The following is a 14630-nucleotide window of genomic DNA, read 5'->3' on the forward strand; positions in this document are numbered from 1 at the left end:
TTTTTTTTTTTTTTTTTTTTGAGATGCAGTCTTGCTCTGTCACCCAGTCTGGAGTGTAATGGTGCGATCCTGGCTCACTGCAACCTCTGCCTCCTGGGTTCAAGCAATTCTGCCTCAGCCTCCCGAGTAGCTGGGACTATAGGCACATACCACCACCACACCCGGCTAATTTTTGTATTTTTAGTAGAGACTGGATTTCACCATATTGGCCAGGCTGGTCTTGAACTTCTGACCTTGTGATCCGCCTGCCTTGGCCTCCCAAAGTGCTGGGATTACAGGTGTGAGCCACTGTGCCCGGCCACATTTTTTTTTTTCTTTTTTGAGATGGAGTCTCGCTCTTTTGCCCAGGCTGGAGTACAGTGACGCGATCTCAGCTCACTGCAACCTTTGCCTCCCGGGTTTACGTGATTCTTCTGCCTCGGCCTCCCAAATAGCTGGAACTACTGGTGTGTGCCACCAGGTCCAGCTAATTTTTTTTGTATTTTTAGTAGATACAGGGTTTCACCATATTGGCCAAGCTGCTTTCAAGCTCCTGACCTCGTGATCTGCCCACCTTGGCCTCCCAAAGGGCTGAGATTACAGGTGTGAGCCACTGTGCCCGGCCTGACGCACACTTTTTTTTTTTTGAGACGTTGTCTCACTCTGTTACCCAGGCTGGAGTGCAGTGATGTGATCTCTGCTCGCTGCAACCTCCTCATCCTGGGTTCAAGCGATTCTCCTGCCTCAGCCTCCTGAGTAGCTGGGACTACAGGCACCCGCCATCACTCCTGGCTAATTTTTATATTTTTAGTAGAGACAGGGTTTCACCATGTTGGTCAGATTTGTCTCGAACTCCTGACCTCCTGATTTGCCGGCCTCAGCCTCCCAAAGTGCTGGAATTACAGGTATGAACCACCACGCCTGGCCATCACACACATATTTTTAAGAGATAGGTCTTACTGTGTTGCCTAGGCTGAGACTGTCTCAATATTTAATGAAGAAAAAAGGGATAACATACAGGCAAGCATCTGACATCTTTGGAAAGGTGAAATTATACAATTGCAAGATAGTCTTTTTTTGGGCGGGGGGAACGGAGTCTCACTCTGTCACCCAGGTTGGAGTGCAGTGGTGCGATCTTGGCTCACTGTAACCTCTGCCTCACGGGTTCAAGCAGTTCTGCTACTTCAGCCTCCCAAGTAGCTGGGATTACAGGTGCCTGCCACCATGCCTGGCTGATTTTTTTGTGTTTTTAGTAGAGACAGGGTTTCACCATGTTGGCCAGGCTGGTTTCAAACTCTTGACCTCAAATGATCTGCCCACTTCGGCCTCCCAAAGTGCTAGGATTACAGGTGCGAGCCACTGTGCCTAGCCTATTTTGTTTTTAATTCTAAGAAATATGGTGCTGAGACTAAGCAGTTCATCAGGGTGTGATGGGAGAAAAATGAACATCAATTTAGTCCTTTTGCAAACAAAAAAATTAAAAATACTAATTTTAGTGGTTTGGGGCTGTTTGTATTATGTCATTCCTGGTGGACCTGGAACAATTTGTTAGGACTTGTATAGAACAGATGGAGCAGTTCAACTTTCTGGCAGTCATTCTGTGCCATCGCCTGCAGAGCAACTGTAAAACTGAATGGAGATGGATGCAGATCTCTCTTGATGTTTTAGATCAGGATTTTTCAGCCACTTGGTGTTTTCTTGGAGAAGAAGCCTACATAGCACATATTACACTTTCAAATTATTTATGAAGGTAATACAGCTAGTGGTTCGCAGAGCAGGCACTGAGGTCAGGCTGCCTAATTTGTTTTTTGTTCATTTGTTTTGTTTTGAGATGGTCTCCTTCTGTCACCCAGGCTGGAGTGCAGTGGCACCATCTCTGCCCACTGCAGCCTCGACTTCCCATGCTCCAGTCATTCTCACACCTTAGCCTCACAAGTGGCTGAGATTATAGTCCTGTGCCACTATGCTCAGCTAATTTTTGTAATTTTAGTAGAGGTGGGGTTTCACCATGTTGCCCAGGCTGGTCTTGAACTCCTGAGCTCAAGTGGACCTCCCTCCTGGGCCTCCCAAAGTGCTGGAAATACAGGCATGAGCCACTGTGCCTGCCCGGCCCAGCCCAGGGTGCCTAATTTGCAAATGCAAATTAGATGACCTTATGCAATTTGTTCACTTTGTTTGTGTGTTTATGAACGTGTGGGTATACCTCAGCTCCTTATTTGTAAAATGAGCCCATTAATTCTAGTTATGAGTATTACATTAACAAATTTTAAAAGTTGTTTTAGAAATGGGAGTTCTCATTCGGTTGCTCAGGCCATCTGGAACTCCTGGCCTCAAGTAGTCCTCCCACCTGAGCCTCCCGAGTAGCTGGGACTACAGGCACAAGCTACTGCAACTGGCACATATTAAATTAAATGAGATGATATGTGCTAAACAGATTTGTACCTGGCATATCGCTAATATTTATTGGTTCCTTTGTTCCTGTCTTTCTACCTACCTCTTCGCTCCTTTCTTAAAAAAAAAAAAAAAAATTATTTAAGAGATAGAGTCTCACTGTGTCACCCAGGCTGGTCTCAAACTTCTGGGTTCAAGCAATCCACCCACCTCAGCCTCCTGAATAGCTGAGATTACAGACACTAGCCACTGTGCCAGGCTCTTTGTAAAGTTATTGAATGTCTTTTCACTATAACCTCTAAGAAGGCAAGGACTATGATGTCTTCTTCAGTATTGTATCCTGGTACCTAGCATGGCATACAGTAAGTGCTAAATAAATTTGTGTAATCTGAATGATTGAATAAATGGACATCCTTGCTTCACAGTATCAACTGAAGACAAGTAGGGAATTGTGACTGCTTAAAGCCATATCAGGGGCTTTTGGAAATCAGTAATTAACATCCTAATCCTTATATTCACTTGGTTATATAACCAAGCAAGTCCTTTTTTCTTTAAATCAAATGAAAATACTTGGGTGAAAGTTGGATGTGTGAAATTGTTAATGAGAAAATTATCCAGTGAAACTTTTTTTTTTTTTTTTTTTTTTGAGACAGTCTTGCTCTGTTGCCCAGGCTGGAGTGCAATGGCTCGATCTTGGCTCCAAGCTATTCTCCTGCCTCGGTCTCCCGAGTAGCTGGGATTATGGGCAGATGCCACCATGCTTGGCTCATTTTTTTGTATTTTTAGTAGAGACAGAGTTTCACCATGTTATCCAGCCTGGTCTTGAACTCCTAACCTCAGGTTATGCACCCACCTCTGCCTCCCAAAGTGCTGGGATTACAGGCGTGAGCCACCGCACCCGGCGGAAACTTGTTAAAGATAGTAAGAGAGACTGTATTCCAGAGGGGCCACGGTAATAGGTATGAAGACCACTGTGAGTCAGAGATTGGGCTTGACTCTGATTCCAGCAAGAACAAGAGGAGTTTACAACCAAGGAGCAGGGTGGGGGTCATGAAATTACTGAGAGGAAACATCAGGGGTGATGGGGTTTCTGGCTGAACCTGCTTGATAGGATTATTATTGTAGGCAGGACAGGGTGATAAGATACCAAGAGTGGAGCATTTTCACTAACCTGACTTAGCTGCATTCTTGCTCAAAAGGTATTCCACGAGGGCGGAAAGGGAAGCCCAAGATTAGCTCTAGTCGGAAAGACCTCAGGAACCTGCCTCAAGTGTGATCAAAGAAGAGAATCTATCAGAGTCATTCTTGGATTTTTATTACAGGAACGTGGGCTATAATAAACATGAACATCACTTCATTCAGAACTGAGAGTATCAAATCTAGGCTGACCAAGAAGCTGTTAAAATAAACATACTCAGAGGTCGGGCACAGTGGCTCACGCCTGTAATCCCAGCACTTTGGGAGGCCAATGCAGGCGGATCACCTCAGGTTAGGAGTTCCAGACCAGCATGGTGACACTCTATCTCTACTAAAAAACCAAAAATTAGCTGGGTGTGGTGGTGGTGGACGCCTGTAATCCCAGCTACTTGGGAGGTTGAGGCACGAAAATTACTTGAACCCAGGAGGCAGAGGTGGCAGTGAGCTGAGATGGCACCACAGCACTCCAGCCTGGGTGACAGAGTGAGACTTCATCTCTAAAAACAACAAAAATCAGCCGGGCGTGGTGGTGCACGTCTGTAATCCCAGCTACTCAGGAGGCTGAGGCGGGAGAATTGCTTGAACCCTGTGAGTGGAGGTTGCAGTGAGCTAAGATCGAGCCATTGTACTCCAACCTGGACAACAGAGTGAGACTGTATCTCAAAGTAAAAAAATAAATCAATAAACCTACTCAGGTTAAGGTGACCTCGCTCTACAGAGAACAGATAGTATCTTAGAATGTTACTGTATGAGAACAAAATGACAAGCAATATCAATATTATGAGGTGATGTAGATAGCTATTTAAGCAAGTTAAACTACAACAGTGATCCTGAAATCTGTTTTCAGTGAAGACCTTAGCTCCTCCCAACATAAACCATGTTATAAAATTAATGGTATAGATAGAGAAGAGGAAAGGACAACTTTTTTCTTTCTTTTGCTTCTGTTTTGTTTTTGTTTTTTAAGAGACAGTATCTGGCTCTGTTGCCCAGGCTGGAGTACAGTGGTGTGATCTCAGCTCACTGCAGCCTTGACCTCCTGGGCTCAAGTGATCCTTCTGCACTCAATCAATCCTCCTACTTCAGCCTCCTGAGAAGCTGGGACTATGGGCATGTGTCATCACATCTGGCTAATTAAAAAAATTTTTTTTGTACAGAGGGAGTCTCACTTTGTTGCCCAGGCTGGTCTTGAACTCCTGGACTCAAGCAGTTCACCCCGCTCAGGTTCCCAAAGTGTTGGGATTACAGGTGTGAGTCACTGCACCCGGCCAGACAACTTCTTATTTATTTATTTATTTAGAGACAGGGTCTTGCTGTGTTGCCCAGGCTCACGTGCAGTGGCTATTCACAGGTGTGATCATAGCTCACTGCAGCCTTGCACTTCTGGTCTCAAGTGATCCTCCCACCTCAGCCTCCCGAGTGGCTGAGACTACAGGTTTGTGCCACCACATCTGGCTAATTATTATTTCTTTCTTTCTTTTTTTTTTTTTTTTGAGATGGAGTCTTGCTGTGTCACCCAGGCTGGAGTGCAGTGGCATGATCTCAGCTCACTGCAACCTCTGCCTCCTGGGTTTAAGTGATTCTCCTGCCTCAGCCTCCCAAGTAGCTGGGATTACAGTCATGGGCCACCACACCTGGCTATTTTTAGTAGAGACAGGGTTTTACCATGCTGGCCAGGTTGGTCTCGAACTCCTGACCTCAGGTGATCCACCTGCCTTGGCCTCCCAAAATGCTGAGATTACAGGCGTTAGCCATCATGCCCAGCAATACTCTTTCATCTCTATAGTTTTGTATCTAAAGTCTTTCAAGTAGAAGCCAGATGAAAAAGGAATTCTAACTCTTTCAGAGCCAACAAGAAAGACTGGAAGACTGCAGAAAGGCAAATGCAGAAGGACAAGAAGGAGGGAAGGACTCCAGCCAGGTGTCTACTTACCACTTTTTGGTTGCCTTCATTATCGGTGAGCAGCCATTCAATATCTAGAGTGTCTTTTTCTGGAAGCCCCAGTTGATGGTGGCAGGGCAAAGTGACCTTTTCCTCTGCCACTCTCTTGATCTCAGTGTGAGTCCCCAGGGTTCCAACATAGTAGGAAACTGGAAGAAGAAAATCTTTAATGAGTAATGCAGAGACTGGATGGCAATGTGTGGGGAACAGATATGACAACAAAAAATTATGGGATGTTCCTGTGGGCAAGGGCATGTCAAGGGGTTGCAAGAGTCCTAGACTAGGAGTACTGGAAGTCCTGGTCTCACACTGGCTCCTCTGTTAACTGAATTCATCACATCTTCTTTAACCACCCCAAATTACATCCTGCTAGTGCCTGTCTTTCTTGCCTTACTTGGTCTTTATGAACAATGAAATTGTTCATGTCAGCTTGTTTTTTTTTGGTGGGGGGGATGGAGTTTTGCTCTTGTCACCCAGGCTGGAGTGCAGTGGCAGGATCTCTGCTCACTGCAACCTCTGCCTCCTGAGTTCAAGTTATTATCCTGCCTTAGCCTCCTAAGTAGCTGGAATTATAGGCGCTTGCCACCACACCCAGCTAATTTTTGTATTTTTAGTAGAGACAGGGTTTCACTATGTTGGCCAGGCTGGTCTCGAACTCCTGACCTCAGGTGATCCACCTGCCTTGGCCTCCCAAAGTGCTGGGATTATAAGCATGAGCCACTGTGCCCGGCCTGTTTGTTTGTTGGCTTGCTTGTTTTTAGAGAGATTGGGTGTCTCTGTTACCCAGGCTGGAGTGCAGTGGTGCAATCATGGCTCATTGCACCCTTGACTCACCAATTCAAGCAATCCTCCCACCTCAGCCTCCAGAGAAGCTAAGACTATAGGCACATGCCACCATGCCGGCTAATTTTTTATAGAGACAGGGTCTTCCTCTGTTACTGTGCCAGGTCCCAGGTTACTTCTGGGCTCAAGCGATTTTCCAACCTTGGCCTCACAAAGTGCTAGAATTGCAGGCATGAGCCGCTGTGCCTGGAAACAACTGTGTTTTTTGATCTTTCTGTCTTCTATTAGCAGAGGCTTCCAAGAAGATGATACTCATGGAAACTGCACTAAGTTGCCCAAAAACTCATGTTCTTAAGTTATAGAGTCACAGCCATTTGAAGCTGGAGAAAACCTTAGAGATGAACCTTCTTATTTTCTTTAAATCTAGTAACAGTTGTTGCTGACCAGTAGCATGTATTTAGAAGGATGAAAAGACAATTACACAAATAGTGTAGTATAAAGGGAAATTATTCATGATGAAAGGGCTATGCAAATTTACAGGAGATAAATTATAGGCAATTAATTATAGGGTTCAGGAAAAGCTTAAATCCTTCCAAGGTTTTGTAAATACTAGAAACAGAGTATGTAAATCATCTAGTATAGTGTTTAGCACTGAGTGGCTCTGAATCCAAGGCAATTTATTTTACTATGGAGAAGGTGGCATTTGATATGGAGCTTGGAAAATGGAATTCATGTGGATAGAATAGAGGAGGAGGAAAGGTGTTAAGATGTTGGAGATGAAAGGATCAAAGGCACAGGATGGGAGAGGCGGCGGGGGCGGATATTCAGTGAATGGTAATAGTTCAGCTTGGCTGGTGTGAAGAAGTGCGGAAAAATAAAACAAATTATGCTGGAAAAGTGAAGCAGTTGATAGGATAAAAGTCCTTTCCTGCTGCAGTGAGCACAGTGACATGATCTCTTGCTTAAGGAAGAGATAATTTAGGAGCTGTGTGTTGAATGCACAGGAAAAGGGAAATATTGAGACATACATTTGTGAAAATGCTATTAAATTTTTCCAAGTAAGAGATATTGCCCTAGGATAGTGGTGAAGGTAGTAAAAAACAAATGATGGATTTGCGAGGTAACGTGATAGTCAAAACTACGGAATACAGCAACTGACTGGATCTAAGAGGAGAAAGAAAATTGATTCAAAAGCAAAGATTGGGCCGGGCACAGTGGCTCATGCCTGTAATCCCAGCACTTTGGGAGGCTGAGGAGGGCAGATCACCTGAGGTCAGGAGTTTGAGACCAGCCTGGCCAACCATGGCCAACATGGTGAAACCCCATCTCTACTAAAACTACAAAACTTAGCCCGGCATGTGTGTGGGTGCCTGTAATCCCAGCTACTCAGGAGGCTGAGGCTGGAGAATCACTTGAACCTGGCAGACAGAGGTTGCAGTGAGCCAAGATCGCACCATTGCACTCCAGCCTGGGTGACAGAGAGATACTCTCTCTTAGAAAAAAAAAAAAAAAAAAAGCAAAGATTGTTTTCAAGCTTGCATGACTGGTAGGATGGTGATCACAGTAGCAGTGATGGGGAAGCCAGGAGTACGATGTGTTTTATTTGGGGGTGAGCTGGGGAGGGTAGGCACTGAGTTTAGATTCAAGTCCATTGTGATGCAGGCATCTGTCCAACAGGCATCCCTATGTTCTTTCCCCAACCACAGCGCCTTCCACTGCTGATGCTCACACAGCTCCCCAAATAGTGTCCACCCTCAGTTGTTGTGTTAGAGGAAGTCACAGCCCTGCTTTGCTTTATTTCTTCGTTTTTCATTTCTCTTGTGCCTCTAAATGAAGCTCTTGGAAATACTTCTGTTCCATCCATTATGCCTGGGCTAAACTGTCTCAGGTCCCTTAATTTCTCTGCTTATTCCACAAAAACACTTTTTTTTTCTTCTACTGAGACAGGAAGTCAGGGGTTGGCATCCTCCCCAAAACAGACTTCAATACCAGGTCACGGGCTGGGTCCAGGTTGCTCCTTAGAGCCTTCCTAGAGACAGGTTACTGCCCTCCTCCCCCAGTGCCTGCCCCCGGCCCCGACCTCTCTGTAAGTGCAGAAATACTTGGGGAACAATTAGGCTCTTACAAGGAGTTCCTGCCTCCCTTAGAGACACACATTCTTGTATCACCCCAAGTTCTATCTTCCATTCTCTGTAGCTTTCTGTCAGATGGTTTCAAAATATGAAATAGCCTTTTTCTTTTCTTTTGAGATGGAGTCTCGCTCTGTCACCCAGGCTGGAGTTCAGTGGCATGATCTCAGCTCACTGCAACCTCTGCCTCCCGGGTTCAAGGGATTCTCCTGTCTCAGTCTCTGGAGTAGCTGGGATTATAGGCGTGTGCCACACCGGCTGATTTTTTTTTCGTATTTTTAGTAGAGACGGAGCTTTACCATGTTAGCCAGGCTGGTCTCGAACTTCTGACCTCAGGTGATCCACCCGCCTCAGCCTCCCAAAGTGCTGGGATTACAGGCGTGAGCCACCAAATCTGGCCTCCCTGTTTATTTTCTAATGCTCTAATTCCCTGTTTATTTACCAAAATCGATTAGCAGCCAATTTGTGGGAAGGAAAAGGGCTTCTGGTATTCTTGCTTTCAGGGAAATGAGATGAGGAAGAATGGAGCAGGGGCGATTGTGCTTCATTCTACAGCAAGGCTGCGTGGGCTGAGCCTGCAGGGGAGGAGCCCTCAGAGGCATCTGAAATGGCCTTTGCAAGTGTTGTATCAGTGGGAAAATTGTAACAGTAAGCTAAACTAACCCATCCTGGATCTTCCCTTTCCCTTAATTATTCCCTGGCTACTGGGCCAAGATAACTTTGGAAGACATTTAGGTTATAGTTCAAATGATAATAGGCCTTGCCCAAAACTCAACCGCTTTTGCAAAGCTAATGGGAGGGCCATCAGGCTGGGAAGGAGAGGAGCCTAAATCCTGGTTAGGCGCAGACATAAGCCATCGTCAGCCATTACTCCAGAGGTTATAAGATGCGCAAGGCTGAGGTGGGAGGATCACCTGAGCTTGGAAAGTCGAGGCTGTAGTGAGCCATGATTGCACCACTGCACTCCAGCATGGGTGACAGAGTAAGACCCTGTCTCAAAAAAAAAAAAAAAAAAAAAGATATTTAACTTCCCTAGTTATTCCTGCAAATAACACCACTATTGTAGAACCTAAGATTGGTCCTTTGAGCTATCTTTACAGGTTTTTTTTTTTTCTTTTCTTTTGACAGAGTGTCTCTCTGTCGCCAGGCTGGAGTGCAGTGGCACGATTTTGGCTCAGTGCAGCCTCCGATTCCCTGGTTCAAGCGATTCTCCTGCCTCAGCCTCCCGAGTAGCTAGGACTACAGACACATGCCATCACACGCAGCTAATTTTTGTATTTTTAGTAGAAACAGGGTTTCACCGTGTTGGACAAGATGGTCTCAATCTCTTGACCTTGTGATCTGCCCACCTCGGCCTCCCAAAGTGATGAGATTACAGGCGAGAGCCACCGTGCCCGGCCAGGTTTTTTTTTTTTTGAAACAGCCTTGCTCTGTCACCCAGGCTGGAGTGCAGTGGCGCAATCTCCTCTCACCGCAACCTCTGCCTCCCAGGTTCCAGTGATTCTCCTGCCTTAGCCTCCGAAGTAGCTAGGATTACTGGCATGTGCCAACATGCCTGGCTATTTTTTTTTTTTTTTTTTTTTGTATTTTTTGTAGAGACAGGATTTCACCATGTTGGTCAGGCTGGTCTCGAACTCTTGGCCTCAAGTGATCCAACCGCCTCAGCCTCCCAAAGTGCTGGAATTATAGGTGTGAGCTACCATGCCCAGCCTCCTCCTGCCCAATTTTATGTGGCTTCCAGGATGTCTGGTTCTCCCATTATCCTGTAAGCTCCTTGAGATCAAGTACCATTTATTACTGCCTTCCCATAGTACCCAGCCCAGGGTCTCACACTGCAGGTGTTCAATTAATATTTGTTGAATTTATTTGAGCGTAACCCACATGCTCATTTTTACCAGTGAGCAAACTAAGACCCAGGGGTAAAAGAGACAGCGCAAGGTCCTACAACTCATTTAGTGGCAGAAATAATCCATATAATAACCCATCCTCCCAGAATTACAATAAAGCAGCTTTAGAACAGCTGGGAAATTCACTGGTTTGCACTGTACTAAGCTAAGCTTTGTAAGAAGGAGCTTTGTAAGAACGAGCTCTGGCATAACCCTGATCACTTTCCACTGGACACAAAAACGCTCAAATGAAACCAGCGCCCTACACTCCAGGCAGAGCTAGAGGACCCAGCACCAATTTAGTGCATACAATAGATACTTAAACATTCAATAACAAATGCCAAAAGCCAGCTACAAAAGTTGCCAATTTAAGCCACTAGAGGGAATCAAAGGCTCAGATTCGGTTGATGTCCCAAAAAGACCGGAACATTGTGGTGGGTGTGCTTTGACAGTCAGCCAAGTCCTATTTATACCATATCCAGAATTAAATACAGCAGTGCAGGGAGGAGCCCCTCGGTGAATACAAATGGCTTTTTCAAGGCAGGGAGCCACGAGATCGAGGCGCATACACTTCTAGTCTTCCTTGAACTTCAGTTCGTTAGACTCCAGGAGGCCACTGAGATTTCTACAGATTTCTAAGGTCCTTCTCCTTCTGTCCTTTTCTTTCTTTCTTTTTTTTTCACATTAAATCTTTTACACTTTTTTACATTGCCCAAAGGATCTTCTGTACTTTTTTTTTTTTTTTTTTTTTTTAACCCACCTAAGCACAGACTGGCCTAGGTTCTGTCTTTTTTTTTTTTTTTTTGATAGAGTCTCACTCTGTTGCTCAGGCTAGAGTGCAGTCACGCAATCTCGGCTCACTGCAACCTCTGCCTCCCAGGTTCAACTGATTCTTGTGCCTCAGCCTCCTGAGTAGCAGGGATTATAGGTGTGCGCCTCCATGCCTGGCTAATTTTTGTATTTTTAGTAGAGACGGGGTTTCACCATGTTGACCAGGCTGGTTTCAAACTCCTGACCTCAGGTGATCAGCCCACCTCAGCTCCTTAAGTGGGAGCTTTTGCATGCACCTCAGGAACTTATCAAAGGACCTCAGGGAACTTGAGAGAATTACCTTCTGAGCCTTAGTGTTTCCATCTGCAAAATGGAAATTAAAGAAGACACTGAGGAAAGCAGCCAGCACCATGAAAGCACAAAGGAGTCTCCCACTAAAATGTTAGTTCTCTTCCCCTGCTCATCTCTGCTAGAAGAGACTTTTTCTCAGATGACTGCTGCCTACACTCAGTTAAGACTAAAGTTTTATCCTCTAAAAGGTATTTACATTTATCTCCTTCCCTTCCTTCCTTCCTTCCTTCCTTCCTTCCTTCCTTCCTTCCTTCCTCCCTCCCTCCCTCCGTCCTTCCTTTCTCTCTCTCTCTCTCTTTCTTTCTTTTTCTTTTTTCTTTTGAGATGGAGTCTTGCTCTGTCGCCCAGGTTGGAGTGCAGTGGCATGATCTTAGCTCACCACAACCGCCGCCTCCCGGGTTCAAGCGGTTCTCCTGCCTGAGCCTTGTGAATAGCTGGGATTACAGGCATGCACCACCACACCTGGTTAATTTTATATTTTTAGTAGAGACGGGGTTTCGCCATGTTCGTCAGGTTTGTCTCGAACTCCTGACCTCAGGTGATCCGCCTGCCTTGGACTCCCAAAGTGCTGGGATTACAGGCATGAGCCTCCGTGCCAGGCCGTATTTACATTTTCTTAAAGATTCTCCTGAACCTTAAGACACCCCCTTCAAAGAGATGGCAGGAGTAACTGTGTGTGTGTGTGTGTGTGTATGTTTGTTTTGAGACAGTCTTGCTCTGTCACCTAGGCTGGAGTACAGTAGCGGAATCTTGGCTCACTGCAACCTCTGCCTCCCGGGTTCCAGCGATTATGGTGCCTCAGCCTCCCAAGTAGCTGGGACTACAGGCCCACGCCACCACGCCTGGCTCATTTTTGTATTTTTAGTAGAGACGGGGTTTTACCATGTTGGCCAGGCCGGTCTCGAACTCCTGACCTCAGTGATCCAGCCACCTCGGCCTTCCAAAGTGCCGGAATTACAGCCATGAGCCACCATGCCCTGCCATTATGAGATTTTATTGCGATTTTATTCTTTTTTTTTTTTTTAAGCTCATCAGCTGTTATTAGTGTTAGTGTATTTTATGTATGGCCCAAGATAATTCTTCTTCTTCCAGTGTGGCTCAGGGAAGCAAAAAGATTGGACACTCTTGAACAGTTTAATACATGTGTATGCCTTTTCTCCTGTTCATCTGCCTCTTGTCAGTGCTTTTCAATGAATCTTCAGCAGGCAGACGGGAAGTTTTCCCTCGACCCCGGCTATATATATAATTCTGTAGGAGGGGTGTGTGTGTGTGTGTGTGTGTGTGTGTGCGCGCGCGCGTGCGCCTGCCTGCCAGGTTGTTTATGGAACACTGTATGCAGTTCACGACAGAGCATGATGCAATGGAAAGAGCATGAGCTTTGGAGTCTGAGAGGTCTGGACTTGAGTAGTGGCTGTAAGACCAATTAATTTCCTGATTGCTCCGAGTTGTTTACTTTTCCTTAATAGGAAAATAAAAACATCAACTTTGGAAGTTATTATAAGCATTATACATGATGTGTGAAAGTGTCTAGCACTGGCACATGGTATGTAGCACACACTCAGCAAATGGCAACTACTATTCATAATTGTAGTTGCTGCATTTTTTTTTTTTTTTTTTTTTTGGAGGCAGGGTCTCAGATACTCTGTCGGCCAGGCTGGAGTGCAGTGGCACAATCATAACTCTCTGCAGCCTCAACTTCCTGGGCTCAAGTGATCCTCCCACCTCAGCCTCCCAAGCAGCTGGGACTATAGGCTTTCACCACCATGCCTGGCTAATTAAATTTTTTTTTTTTTTTCTTTTTTAAATTTAGACTGAGTCTCACTCTGTCACCCAGGCTGGAGTGCAGTGGCGTGATCTCAGCTCACCGAAACCTCTGCCTCCCCGGTTCAAGTGATTCTGCTGCCTCAACCTCGTGAATAGCTGGGATTACAGGCCCACGCCACCACACCTGGCAAATTCTTGTATTTTTAGTAGAGATGGGCTTTCACCGTGTTGGCCAGGCTGGTCTCAAAGTCCTGACCTCAGGTGATCCTCCCACTTCAGCCTCCCAAAGTGCTGGGATTACAGGCGTGAGCCACCACGCCTGGCCTAAAAATTTTTATTTTATTTTTTTATAGAGACAGGGTTTCACCATGTTGCCCAGGCTGGCCTCAGGCTCCTGAGCTCAAGTGGTCCTCCCCACTCAGCCTGTGAAAGTGCTGGGATCATAGGCATGAGCCACCACCTTGCTGCATTTTGAAAGACAGGGAAAACCAGAAAACATAACATGAGGACAAACCAGGATTGTGAAAAGTTTGGAAGTCATTTTGCTTGCTCACTGTTAGCATTCGGCTATAATTGCTCGCTTTTGTGTGCTCTCTCCTCCCTATTTTTTTTTGTTGTACCGTTGAAATCAAGTTGTGGATGGCATGACACTAAGTCTCAATGTTTCAGTGTGCATCTCCTAAAAATAAGCATGTCATTCCTCACAACAACAACATTATTAGCACACCTAAGAAGACTGATAATATTGTAGAGAAGGTCATTCCTGAAGAGCGATTGAGGAAGGCTGCAGTGAGTAAGGATGGAGGTAGTTTTGGAGAGACAGGCATGTTTTCACCGCAAAGAGGGAGGGAAAAGTATTCTAGGAGGAGGGAGCACCTGAAAGCTAACGGCACCACTTGTCCTCTCCGGTCAGTCCCCCCAGCCTCCCTTGTCATGAACTAGTGAAGTTCCTCTGTCATTTGCTTTCCCAATCCCACACCCAGCCCAACCCCAGACTCTTTCCAGTCCACTCCTTTTATGAGAGTCTTCAGAAAAGGAAGACCATATTACTATGAGCTGCTAAATCTCTGACGTTTTACCGTCTTTTCAAATACAAACATATATTTGGTATTTAAACAGTTTAAAGCCTAAAGCCAAAGGAATGAAGCTTGCAAGTTATCAGTGGAATTTCAGACATCTGGGAATCAATACGGTGCCTAGTTATTTCCTCCCACCCCTCCAAAGAGGATATTTGTTCCTAGAGTCCTTAAAATTAGTGGTGTGGATACAGGGACCCAGGTGACAGCCTGAGCTTCAGTCAGGGGGGCCGGATATTGAGCTTCTACCTCTTTCCCAGCCTGTGGGTTGATTTAGGGGAGGAGAAGGATGGGGAAAGGGAGTGAGGGAAAGGAAGAGAAGAGGAAGGGAAGTGGGGGATGGCAGAAGAGGAAGGGAAGTGGG

General features: G+C 45.7%; 1 protein-coding gene across 1 annotated transcript in view; it reads right to left on the reverse strand.

Annotated features, from left to right (window-relative positions):
- The window catches only part of CLMP (CXADR like membrane protein), a 116093-nt gene that overhangs the window by 17072 nt on the left and 84391 nt on the right, over positions 1-14630 (reverse strand). Inside the window, exon 2 of the mRNA XM_031936707.1 lies at positions 5498-5655. Within this exon, the coding sequence (XP_031792567.1) occupies positions 5498-5655 (158 nt within the window). The remainder of the gene's footprint in view (positions 1-5497; positions 5656-14630) is intronic.

The sequence above is a fragment of the Piliocolobus tephrosceles genome, chromosome 13, assembly GCF_002776525.5.
Source record: "Piliocolobus tephrosceles isolate RC106 chromosome 13, ASM277652v3, whole genome shotgun sequence".
NCBI classification, from domain to species: Eukaryota; Metazoa; Chordata; class Mammalia; order Primates; family Cercopithecidae; genus Piliocolobus; species Piliocolobus tephrosceles.